The sequence below is a fragment of the Myotis davidii genome, unplaced genomic scaffold (genome assembly GCF_000327345.1).
Source record: "Myotis davidii unplaced genomic scaffold, ASM32734v1 scaffold1, whole genome shotgun sequence".
NCBI lineage: Eukaryota > Metazoa > Chordata > Mammalia > Chiroptera > Vespertilionidae > Myotis > Myotis davidii.
The window spans coordinates 9099439-9113170 of record NW_006294681.1 but is presented as its reverse complement, the minus strand read 5'-3'; the positions used below and the strand labels follow the sequence as shown (position 1 = coordinate 9113170).

The following is a 13732-nucleotide window of genomic DNA, read 5'->3' as shown; positions in this document are numbered from 1 at the left end:
GAATGTTATGTCCTTAATTGTACATCTCAGAAGCGTGTAAGCAGTGAAATAGTGGGAGGTCTAATAAATTATATGTCACCTCCGATGGCAGCCATATGTAAAAGATTAAAAGGATAACGGTTCTTCTCTAGGATTAACTTATTTCTAGAGAGTGTGTTAGGCATGAAAGTGGAATAAAGCCGTGGGGAATATAGTTGATGATGTTGGATGACTATGGTGCCAGGTGGATGCTGGAAGTATGGGTGGGGGGGAGGTTGGGGAGAACACTTAAAGCATACGATTGTCAAACCACTGTGCTGTACACCTGAAGCCGATACAAAATACTGTTGAAGGTAGCCTGTAATAAAACAATTAAAAAAAAAAAAAGAAAGTGCATAAAGCGAAAAGGGACATTTCTCAGACCCCTAGGGCACCATTTTGTTAATTTCCTCAAAGTACTGGGAAAATAAATATTGAGTGCGACACTTATTTTTTATGGTTAATGAAAAGAGCCAAATAGAGAGCCTAAGAGTTCTGGAAATTACTGGAAAACTCGTCAGGTCTGCTGTGCCCAAGGTCTTCCTGTTTCATCCGGTGGGAAAATGCTGGGAGTGGTGGCAGGAAGGCCCCACTGGGCTGAGGGGCTCCCCTTCCCCTAAAGCAAGGGGTCCCTCACAGGGAGCCTTCTCCTCCTGCGGCCCCCAGGAGCGATGGCTTGCTCACCTTCTCAGTTTCCTCACAAAATCTCTTTCCTTGGCTCACAGAGGAAGTTCCAGCCCAGCAATACTTGGAAATTGACGAGGTGACGACAGATGGCTTCAGAGTGACCTGGCACCCCCTCTCGGCGGAGGAAGGGCAGCACAAGCTGATGTGGATCCCAGTCTACGGCGGGAAGACCGAAGAAGTGAGTGGTGGGGAACAGACTGAAAACTCATCCGAAGCGTTTTGTCTGGAAGTGGAGGCCCAGCGCTGCGTTGGAGTTGGTCTTCCCTTGAAAATAGATTGAGAATCCCAGAAGCAATTAATATTTTGCACGGCAGAGAGTTTTATAAATGTCAAATCATATGATTTGAAGTGCATTCTTGCTAGCTCTTTAGTTTTATATTTTATATCTTTTCAGATTCTTTCGCTTTCCTAAGTGACATTTAATAAAGCTTTAAAATTCTGCCTTTGAAATATTCCTAGTTTATTTGCTGAGGGAGCTGAAAGGAAGGAAGTCCCTGGTTTGACCTTAAAGCTGAATTCCATGTCCCTAGAGTTCTTTAAGCTTAGTCATTTCTTGCTTACACTTGGGGCAACATTTTTCCTTATTATTTTTCTTAACTTTCTCCTCTGTTATTCAAATAAAACCGTGTACTACACACTAAATGTTTTTCAGGTCATCCTAAAAGAAGACCAGGACTCACATGTTATTAAAGGCCTGGAGCCTGGCACTGAATATGAAGTTTCACTGTTGGCTGTACTGGATGATGGAAGTGAGAGTGAGGTGGTGACTGCTGTCGGGACCACACGTAAGTCTTGGTCTGGTCAAGATGGACATCACCAACTCCCACCATCAGACACCCTTTCACTACACCAGGTTCCCCACCCATCAGCCTTATCCTGGGCTACATAGAGGCTTCGATTTCTCATCTCCCCCTGCCTCCCCGAATTCTTCCTGTATCTTCACCTTTAATGAAACCAATATATAAAGCACCTTTGCATCTTAGACTATTACCACCATAAAGCTGGGACTACGTCTATCTTGTTCACTATAATATCCCCAGCACTTAGCACAGTACTTGGCAAATTTTAACTGCAATAAATACTTGCTGCATGGATGGATGGATGGATGGATGGATGAAATAATTTGTAAATGAACTAATGAGCAAACAAATAAACCTAGGGAAAACATATCCATCAAGAGTTTATGGAATTTCCCAAGTTGATCTTGGTTCCAAGAATCATGTACAAAATACACTCGCTGATTCATTCATCCCTTCATTTTTTAAATATGAAGTATTAAACACATATTAAATTTTCTTTGATTGGGTTCCCTGGAATCAGATTCTGAAACAAAATTGTATCCAGAAGGTTTATTTAAGACTGTAGTTAGGAGATACGTCTGTAAGGAAGTAAGACTGGCTGGATAAGGCACAGGAAAGAGCTAAAACTGAGTCCTCAGCTAATTCTATTAGGAGTTCTAGACCTGGGATAACCCTTCTGAGTTGTCCCAAGTTGACTCAAAGGGCCTGGGCCTTTGTATCCCTGCATCCTCATTATTGGAGGTAGGCCATTCCCTGACAGTCTATGACCTCAGGCAAGACAGTTCGCAGAGCTCAGAGCCACCACAGCCAGTATTTCAGAAGCTGGTGGATGAGTATTTTGACCCTGGAAAGAGAATCTTGTTGGAGCACCACACAGCTGTTCCACCCACTAGTTACCTAGGATGGATTCAAGAAATAGAAGGTGTGCGGCCTTGTTTGGCAGCCCTTTCACAACTTGATGGATAGCACTGTTTAATTTCCTTGAATTACCATGGCTATGCCTCATTATAAAGTAACTGGGAGGTTTCACAACTGTATAGGTGTAAGTCAAATAATTATATGAAGGCTGGCATCTGTGATTGGGAACTTTAACTTCTTTGGGTTTCAGTTTCCTTATCTGTGGAATAGATACAATGTCTGCCTTACTTACAACTCACTTCTTCACTCTTGCCACCACTGCCAAGATTGTTATGAGAAGCAAATGAGATAATATAGGTGAACTTTTCTTTGAATACTATAAAATTCTATACACAAATATATAGAGTTATTACCATTACATAATTTTAAAGAAATACATGTTTTTTTAGTTGACGGTGTTTGGACTGAACCAGCTACGACCATAGTACCTACGAAACCTGTGACATCAGGTAAGAACAAATCAAAGTCTATCTAACCAAAAGAAAAGTTTGATTTAAACTGAAGTTATGTTATCTTAGTTTTGTTTATTTTATATTAATAATTAGGAACAAGGCATTTAGTTCAAATGTCATGCCTCTCAGCCTCTTCAAATTCTTTTTATTTTAATGAATTTCTTTTTTTAAAAAAATATTTTTATTGATTTCAGAGAGGAGGGGAGAAGGAGAGAGAGAGAAACATCAATAATGAGAGAGAATCATTGATTGGCTGCCTCCTGCACATCCCCCACTGGGCATATGCCCTTGACTGGAATAGAACCCGGGACTCTTCAGTCCGCAGGCCGATACTCTATCCACAGAGTCAAACCAGCTAGGGCTCTTCTTACTCTTAAATACCAATAGGTCCTGTAGTCTCCTGTCACTCTTACATCTCTCTACCTTTTGCATATTTGTTTTGGATTTCCATGGAATCTTTTCAGAGGATGTTATCATAGCAAGCCCTGGAGTCTCTGGCCACCTCTTGATCTCAGTGACTTCTCCTGTTGCTTTCTGTTGATAATTATTTATATCATGGTTTCCTATATTTGTGGATAACTGAGATCTGGCTGGTCTAGTGGTCTTCCTATAGCAGCTGTTTTCTATCTCATCTTAATTTCTCCTTTGACTATAATTCACCTTCCAACTGTCAGAGTCAACTAGGTAAAACACAAGTTTAATGATATCATTTATTTCCCTACCTAAAGCCCTTCTGTGGGTTTCTGGGTTTTCCATTATTTACCCATTCATTCATTCACTAATTCATTCATTCTTTAGTTAATCTTTATTGATCCTTTCTTCATTCCCCCAAATCTCTTTATCATAATATCATGATCCAGATTGTGTTCTGCTTCTCCTCCTGGTTTCCCCCTGTCACCTAGAACTCCTAGTCCTAAAGGTGAGATGTTGCTGCCTCCTGTTCTCTCTGTTTCATATTAATAATAAAATATTATTTCATCATAATTTTCTATGGCTGAATATAACAATACCATGTTTTCTTTATCCATTAATCCCAATGGCTACAAGTTGTGCCTGGTAAATGTCACTCTCCTGCCTCCTCTATGACACTTTCATTATTTTTGTCAAGTGTTAGTCATTATCTATCTCAAAGGCCTAACAGTCTGACAAAAGGAAAAAGATTCGTGCACGTTGATTGAATAAAAGAAGAAATGAATGAAGAAAAGAAAGAATTAGTAGAGATGAACAGCATACAAGGAAGTCAGCACAAAAAGGAGAAGAAAAAATGAGACATATAAGGGAGCTGGCACGTTGGCAGATAAGAAGGAATGTGTCAGAGAATATAGGTGAAGGAGTTGGGACAGATGTCAAAGAAAGGACGATCTCTGTGTGGGCTGAATGGGGAGAGGCAGCCATGGTGAGAGATTTGCACTTATGGGACAAGTGAATGGGATGCATGTTGGATGCTGGATCGCTCTCTGAGGCTGACCATATCTGGTCCATCGTATCTGCTTCTCCAACAAAGCACGAGTGTGAGATTTCATGAGCATCACCCCAGTGGGCTACCCCTTTGGGTTTCCTAGTCCCGGGCTTCTCTAGTGTTTCTTTTACTGGTGAATAGACAGAACTGAGAGTTTCGAGGTGTCAATGGTCTCACCTTGTCAGCATCTCTTAAACCCATTTTTATTTGCTGGCAGCAGATATCATGGCTCCCCATTAGCCACTAAAGCTAAGTTGTTCTTCATGTGAGTCTATGTCAGAGCAATACATGAAATGATACTTGTTGCCATGTCCACAAATGGCCTCTGTAGCTCATTTGGGAATACGATGGGTAAAAATTCGTTTAATCCTTGGTTGTGTTTATTCCAGTTTTCCGGACAGGAATCAGAAACCTGGCTATAGATGATGAAACCACTTCTAGCCTGCGGGTAACATGGGACATTTCAGACAGCAGTGTGCAGCAATTCAGGGTGACCTACCTGACTGCTCAAGGGGACCCTGCGGAAGAAGTGGTAGGAACGGTCTGTATGAACACAGCGGACTAGAATCTGAGGTTTCTTGACTAACAGAGCTAACAAGGCTATCTCCAGAGATGGATGCAAGCGCTCTCTATGCTACTTTCTCCTGACTCTATCATCTCCAGAAACTGTTTTCATTTAATCCAAACTTAAATACTGATTTCTTGAGGACCTGTTCATTTCCAAAACTTGCTCCACATACAACCTGCTTCAAATTGATAAAGGCTCTGAGCCTTGTTCCTCATGTTGCTTCTGCTGCCTTGACTACTTCTTAGAGCACCAAAGCAAAGTTGGTTCATAAATAGCCCATTAGACACTTGTCTCTGTATATGTATTTATTTAACATATAAACTTTACACATATTTTTTTTGACGTTGGGAGTCTGATACGTGAAAGGTCTTCTTTATGTAGTTGAAGAATACCTAATAAAATGCCATCCATTAACAAATAGTTACATTTTTCATTGATATCAACCCATTTTTGAGCAGATTTACAGTCATTTTAAATTTATTCTTAATCATGAGCATCTCCCTTAGGGGATTTAGATTTTTATGTGTGACATTTTCTTTAAGTTGTGAAATCGATATTTGTTTGTTTGTCTTCTATTGGAAACCTGGGTACATTCTTCATTATGGCCTTCCAATATTTTCTTAATTTATACTGCATCATTCCTTTTAGTCTAGAACCTGAAAATTGTTTCCTAGGTATACGTCTTATCAGACCAGAGAACCCTAGTTTGCATCCAAAGGAGTTTCCCTTTTTTTTTTCTATCATGGAACATGCTTTATTTAGCCTCATTACTTGCATTTCTTGTCACTGCATTGTGTTTGAGCCATTCTAGGAAAAAAGTCTCCAAATTCATGATTGCTCAAGAATAACATCATCATCCTTTCTCACTCTTCCTTACTTATAGAGCCTTTGATGAAAAATTATTTTTATTCATGTGCTTTTCTAAAAAAATTTTCTGAGCCCAAAATTCTATTAGGGAAGTACTGTACTTTATTTCAGGCTGGCAAAGGAATCATTACAGAACACAATGATAACCCTAGAATAGCCACATCTACTGTGAATAGTCAGAAGGTCCAGGAAGCTGGTCTGGGAGTACTTTTGGAAAGTTAATGAACACTTAAACAAAACAGGTTAAATCATACATTAACTCAGGCCATAAATTTCAAATGATCCACGATTGGTAATTTTTAAAAAACCTGTCCTTAGAAATGGTAACTAAAGATATAATTTGGATGTTTTCTTTCCCCCTGTTATTGTCATTGGGTTTTACTTTAGTTACTAAAAACGAGACCCATAAAAAATTCCCAGAATGAGAGTATTTTTTTGTTTTGTTTTTGTTTCTACTCTTTCCAAGAAACACATCAAGCTTCTTGTTCAGTCATTCTTGCTAATTTGGAAAGAGTAACAATTTAATCTCCGGCATGCACTTATAAGCTATGCAAGGTAAAATAATGATGATATTTTCTTTGGATTGTCCCTAGATAATTTTCCCTTTGTTAGTTTCTTTCATTCCACGCTGTTTATTTAGAAACACTTCGACAACCTAAATGAAGGGGAAAAAATAGATCAGAAATCTTAAAGCACATGTGCTCCACTTAAACCCTTAATAAAAATGAAAAATATTGATAAATTTGGTAGTGATTCTTTACCGCACAGAAGTGTTTTCAGTAAACTAGTACAGAAGAAAGTATTCTAGAATTCTTTGAATATCAAGCGCCTTAGTGAATTCTAATTAAATTGGATTCTACACTCTTACTCTACAGGCATATTGCCAGGGACCTAACTGAGGATTAATTGGGGATTTATATCTCAGTGTTTTATGAATTGTTACTGCTATGTGAATGTAATGTATTGTTAGTGGAGACAGAAAGTGGTACATCTAAATTTAAATTAACGTGGGACAGACAGTTGCAATTTTCTATCAAAACCCAAGGGCACCAAAGAAATATCTTAAAATAATGACACGTGGCAGGGAATGGCAGATGGCTAAAATATGTTACAAAGGTGATAAAGGAAATGTGTGTGGATTGAGAAATGCCTCTTACCATCTTTCTAAAATTTCCCTAACTATAAAAGCTGATTACATTTACTTCAGGAAATGACAAGATAGACTATTGATGTTGGAGGACAGTGTACATATATAAGATCATAAACCAAAGTCAAGCTTTAGTATATACAGGATGTCCCCAAAAATGTATACACACTTTGAATAATTATTCATTCCAATGGGTTAACTGAAGAGAAAGAAACATCAATTGAGCTATCAGCCATTAAGTGTGTATACATTTTTTGGGGACACCCTGTGTATATAAACAAAGGGAATTAAATTTACTTCGCCAGTTGAAGTGACGTATTTATATATTTCCTAAGCATAATCAAATCTACCAAATTTTTCCAATAAAATGCTTTTGAACTCTTAGAAAGTAAAGCTGCCTGTCAAAAGTTTCATAAGGATTGACTTTCACCTCTGCTCTGAGATCTGGAAAAGTGGCAATGACATGGCCCTGAGTTTTGTTGTCAGAGTAGAGAGGTCTCACACTTCTTCTTCTCCTTTTTTCTTTAAATGATATTTTAATTTACTTGTTTTTATCCATCTTTTTAAAATATATTTTATTGATTTTCCACAGAGAGGAAAGGAGAGAGATAGTTAGAAACATCGATGACAGAGAAGCATCGATCAGCTGCCTCCTGCACGTCCCCTACTGGGGACGTGTCCGCAACCCAGGTACATGCCCTTGACCGGAATCGAACCTGGGACCTTTCAGTCCGCAGACCGATGCTCTATCCACTGAGCAAAACCGGTTTCGGCTTTTTTTTTAAAAATTGATTTCAGAGATGAAGGGAGAGGGGGAGAGAGAGATAGAAACAACAATGATGAGAATCACTGATTGGCTGCCTCTTGCGCGCACCCTACTGGGGATTGAGCCTGCAAACCAAGTATATGCCCTGACTGGAAATCGAGCCGTGACCTCCTGTTTCATAGGTTGACACTCACCCACTGAGCTACACCGGCCAGGCTCACAATTCTTTATTTGTGAAAGGTTAATCAGGATTCCAGACTTTTCTGGGTGTCAAAATCCATAACCATGACCTGAATTCTGACTTATAAGAAATATTCTAGAGCAGGGAGACTCAGAGTGTGGCTCAGTCTTCTACAAGATAAATTCAGAGGTGAAGGTGAAGCTTTAGAAACATGTCTAGCAATTTGACATCGCTGAAACATCCAAGAACATGGCCATTTATCCAGCAATTTTGTTTTATTGTATTTCATAAAAATCTTGGTCTTCAATGGCTGGGAATTAAAACAACAGCACCAACACCACCTAATCCATCACCACGGATAGCATGAGAATCACTGTCCAGAAAGAGAGCATTATAAGACGGGAGCACAGTGAGATGTAGGGAATCCTCTTTCTACTGAGGGAACAGCTTCCTGGAAAAAATCAGGCTGCTCTGAAGAGCATTGGGCAATGATGGAGCCAGATGTGGAGTTGCATTTGTGACAAAAATTAAAACATGAAGTTTGCTGGTTTAGACTTGCATCCCACTCAACCGTGAGCATCTTTTATAGAATTGTTTTATAAACAAAACCAGCATCTGCTGTGATCTCCAGCATCTGTTTTTGGTAGGAGCCCATCTTTACCTTGCTTTGTGCAAACAAGCAGAGGCCAAGGAAGGAACTTTGCATACCCCAGAAGGGCAGAGGAAACTGACATGAATATCATTAGGGTTAAAAGGTTCCAGCAGCACAGAGTAGAGGGTGGTGGTTAAAGGCTCAGACCACATGTCCAGGATTTCAACCTGGCTCCTTTACTCAATAGCTGTGTGGCCCTCAGTTTCCCCATCTGTAAAAAGAGTGTAATGAAAGGGTTGTGCTGAAGATGAAGTGAATTACTATATTAGACTACTTAGAGTAGCACCTGGCACATAATAATTGATGAGAAAATGATGGCTGTGATTATAAACCACAGCAACTACTCGCTGGCAAGCTAGCTGCATCCTCCGAAATGGCCCCACTGCTTTTCAGGATTACACAGTGGAAATGTGATTAGTTCCAAGGGCGTGTGTTTGTCAGTTTGAGAGAAGACCTTATTTAAGGACCACCAACATGGGCGGTTTGCTAAACAAACTCCTTGGCATGAAAACCCCGGCTCTGTGGTCCGGAGGAGTTCTATTTAAAAGCAACAGCCTAAAGGAAGCTCCATTGATGGGGTAATAATACAAGCCAGGGCAACCACAATTCTTCCTTTGCATTATCTTAATGCCAGAGTTATCTACCTCCTTCTAGAATAAAGCAAAACTCCTGTTAGAAACCCTCCCTCCCAGGGCCACCTCATACAACCCTGTATATTTCAATGTTCCTTTCCTATGGGGAGCGAAATCACATTCATCCACTATAAAATCGTCTAATTCAGATTTCCTTTTTTCATATATATGTAAACCATTGTTTTTAGAGCTGAGCAATATCTTAGCAACAGCTGCTCCTGGGTTCAACTGGAGGCTTTCTTAGGGCTTATTCCATGATTTATAGGTTCCTTCTCGCATCCAGAAGTGGACAGCGCAGCCCTTTGCCTACTGGCATCTGCATCGAAAAGCGTCTCCAGCTGTCCAGGTCTTGTGACTGCCTTAAACGCGTTTGGGTCAGTTCTTATATTCCAGCATTTTTCCAGCCGTGATTAAGTTCCTTAAATGGCCCAAGATGTGTCAGCATCTCACTGCTGGAGTGCAGGCAGAAACGTTTGTGGTTTTTGCATTGAGAACACGTGGCTTTTCTGGTCCACGTCTCTTCTAGGGATGCCAGAATCTGTACTGCTAAGCCCCATGGTACGGTGCAGCAATGCCTGTGTGGTGTCGACCCCACGGCTGCATTTCATTTTTTACAGCCTTTGAGACGGAGTGATGATGATTTCAGAATGAGGAAAACATCTCCTTTTAGCAACATTTTTTTTAGCGTTACTGGTCAATATGTTTTGATCTGGAAAACTTGGATAAAATGTGTAGTTCTGTTGTTCTTGGCTAGCACCCCTTCTTTTCCCAAATGCTGAGATTAGATTATCTCTGAAAGAATAGAGAATAGAAGGCTGAATTTCGGGAGGATACTTAAGTAGAATTAGACAGGACCGAATGAACCCTCCAAAGCTATGATGGCCTGTTTTCCAAATAGATGATGATTGTCCCTTCCGGATACTTTACAAATGCTGAAAATATGTTGAAAGGAGACCATTCCTCAGGGCCAAAGAGCTTCACATTTAAAATGTCTGCATCAGAGATTATAAGCTAAGGGTTACTATAAGGGGAATTTCAGAGAGAAATGCTTTTGCATGAATGCTTTTTTTCTCATCACTCTCTAAAAACACATCTCACTTCTGATCATTTGGAAGTGCCTATAGTCCTTCTCCATTAGGCCCTGTGGGAGCAGAGGTCTTACACAGCCCTTTGCTTTTCGGCACAGGTCATGGTGCCTGGAAGCCAGAACAACCTCCTTCTGAAGCCTCTGCTTCCTGATACCGAATACAAGGTCACGGTGACTCCCATCTACGATGACGGAGAAGGCGTCAGCGTCTCTGCCCCTGGAAAAACCTGTGAGTGAAGCTTTCTCCCTGTGGATACTAGCTGACCAATTCTTCAATAATGCTACTCCCGGTAATTTACCCCAAATAACAGAGGACCAGTACTGTGATGAAAAGAGCAAAAGAAATTTGGAGACAGATAATCTGGGTTTGAATTCTGTCTTCACACATTCAAGCTGTGTGACTTTGGGCAAGTTGCTTAACTGCTCTGGGCTTCAGTTTTCTTGTCTGTAAAAGCTAAGACTTAAAAACAGCTGCATCTTACTCCTTCAGCATCCAATTCATCACAAGCTCTATTGATTCTCCAAAATGCTTTCTGCATGCCTGTCCACTTTATCTTCCTCTAACTGCTCCCCCCCTAATCCAAGCCACAGTCTCTCACACTAAAACGAATGCCCCAGGCCCTATGGAATCTTTCTGCTTCTGTACTTGGATCCTTTGTTCTCCTCACAACAGCCTGAGGGGCTTTTCAAAATGTAAATCACTTCCTCCTGCCTTTCTGTGAAGCATCCTAATGGTTTTCCATTGTACTCAGAATAAAATCCCACATTCTTCCCAAGGTCCTACAAGGCCATTTATGACCTGCATGGATCTCTTTAATCTCACCTCCTAACAGTTGCCACAGCCATACCTCCTTTTCTGCTCCTTATTGGACATTTGAAGCTTGTTCCTGCCATAGGACTTATGCACTCACTAGTCCTTCCATGTGGAATATCCTTTCCCAGATGTTTGCAATTCTGGCTTTTTCTTGTCATTTTGGCGTCATCTGCATGTCATCTGCCCAGACTTTTCTGACCCTCCATGCGAAGTAGCTCCTGCTGTCTAGGATATCATCCTGCTTTGTTTGCTTTTGTTTTGCTCATGTCACGGCACTGCATGATCTGCTAGCTGATATTTTCTTGTTTACGTCTCTATTTGTTCACTGTCTGTCTCCCATCTCTGGAAGGTAGCATCATGAGAGCCCAGGACCTCATCTGTGCATCTCTGCATGCCAGACTCCCACAGCACAGAGGAGTTCTCACAAAGTACTTGTTTTAGGCGGACTGGCCATGGTGATCAAGTGAGGAGCATGCATGAAAACCCTTGGTCAAAGCCCTAAAGTCTTAGTTGTCTTCATGACTGTGTGGTTGTCTACGCTTGCATGAAGACTGCCGCAGAACCTAGTGGCTTCAAACAGCAATCATTTTGTTATATTGTATGATTTTGTGGGTTAGGAAATTAGGCAAGGCTTGCTGGGAAATCCTTCCATTTCACATAGTATTGATTATGGCCACCTGGTAGCCAAGTTGGTGTGGAGTGTTTGAGACAAGTTCACCCACATGCCTGGCATCTCAATGAGGGTGCCTGGAAGTCTGGACTTAGCAGAGTCCCCTTGTCTTCATATAGTCTGAGAGCCTTTCCATGGTTTTTCTGACATGGTAGTCATGGTTCTTAGATCGTGACTAAGGACTATAAGACCAAGGGTTCCAAGAGGCAGAAAGTTAAGGTCTATGCCTGACACTAGTACAGCGTCACTTCTGCTGTAGTCTACAAGTCAAGGTGGTCATAGAACCCACAGACTCAAAGAGAGGGTCCGAGCCTCCACCACTCAGTGGGAGCAAAGTTAAAAAAAAGTGTCCATCTTTAATCTACCACAATTACCCAATGGTTAAATATGATTTGCTGCAGAATGGTGGCCCGAACTGAATCCTGTACTCTAGGCATCTGAGTAGGAATTTTTCAAGTGTGCAAGTCACTAAATTCTGTAACTGCATCCCCAAGTCCTAACTGATCAGCTGAGCTGATGGGTATTATCTTCTTATTTGACAGTGGTGGCATCTTTCCCTCCTCCCCAGGACCATGCTTAGAGTTCTTCCACCCAGAACTCCACCAAGCCTGCATACTTTGCTAAAGATCACTCAGGGTATTGTGAATTGTAAGAGTTGCTACAGTTATCTCCTTAGGGATCATGTGGACAGAGAGAAGGCAGGGAAGAGCCAAGCAGTGGGAAAGCTCCAAGCTTTTCTTCCACTGCACCCCCACATGGGCATCTTGATTGGATCATGACTGATCAACACGTTGGAATTTCTAGCATATTTTGCTGCTATATAAATACTTGGAAACCACAGGCTTAAACAGCAATTAAGGAAGACAATCAAATAGTATTCACCTAACCTATTATGTGTTTTAAAGACATCATCCTTATCTTTCTGAAATCCAGGTTGTTAAAAAATGCATGTAAGGGTGGTTTAAAATAAGATTAGTAAATTCTGCTGTTCAGAGTTGATTTTGAACTGTGTTAGTTAACACTATAATATTTCATCAATTTACTGTAAACCCCTTAACTGTGGGGAGACTTGAAAGGGGAGGAAGGAGGTGGAAAGACAAAGGGTCCCCCTCTAACTGCCAATGACCTGGGCTCAAAGATCTAGGTTTAACTTTCATATGTTAAAAATTAGCATAATTTGCATAAGGGTTTCATGTTAAATACACATGTATACTCACACAAATAAAAACTGTTTAAAGATTATTATTATAGAAATATAACTTAAATCTCATTGAAGAACTACCATCACATGTAACAATAGCTACATAGTAAAATTATTTCAAAGTGTTAGTGGATGGCCCACTTATTTTAAGCAGTGGTCAACACAGTTAAATTGCAGCAACAACAAAATGATAAGGATATTATCCATCAGTGTGCACAATAGTTTATAAAGGACCTCCATATAAATGGCTTTAATGTTTTGATTAAAAAGTTGATAAATTATAACATAAAATTTTAAACAATATAGGCAATCTATCTATATAAAAGGCTAATATGCTAAGCGTCCTTCCCACCTTCCAACTGGTCGCTATGATGGACACTGACCACCAGGGGGTAGATGCTCAATGCAAGAGCTGCCATGATGCGTACAGAGAAACAGCACCCAAAAAGCAACAGTTGGCTTCCCCCAAGTGGGACACAGGCACTGCCACCATCCCAGAGCAACAGCCCACCAAATCTCAGCCAACACTGCCGAAATCCCATGGCCAGCCCCCAAATGGTCGCTGTGGGCACTGTCGTCAACCAGCAACGGCCTGCTTCTACTCCCTAGTGACTAGTCTCCTTGCAGTTTCTTCAGTCCAGGAACACCCAGGTGGAAACATTTTACATTGCAATCAAATGTTTGCGAAGCATTTTCCCATGCTTCATCTCATTTGATCCTCACAGAAGTCCTGGGGTAGGTAGATAGGAGACTCGGTGGAATCCTATTTTCTTTTCATTAGCCAGAAAACAGGGATTTAGAAAGGTTAGACAC

General features: G+C 40.7%; 1 protein-coding gene across 1 annotated transcript in view; it reads left to right on the top strand.

Moving 5' to 3' along the window:
* The window catches only part of COL14A1 (collagen type XIV alpha 1), a 188524-nt gene that overhangs the window by 63937 nt on the left and 110855 nt on the right, over positions 1-13732 (top strand). The window contains exons 16-20 of the mRNA XM_015567409.1: positions 744-883; positions 1358-1490; positions 2813-2872; positions 4724-4875; positions 10334-10463. Of these exons, the coding sequence (XP_015422895.1) occupies positions 744-883; positions 1358-1490; positions 2813-2872; positions 4724-4875; positions 10334-10463 (615 nt within the window). The remainder of the gene's footprint in view (positions 1-743; positions 884-1357; positions 1491-2812; positions 2873-4723; positions 4876-10333; positions 10464-13732) is intronic.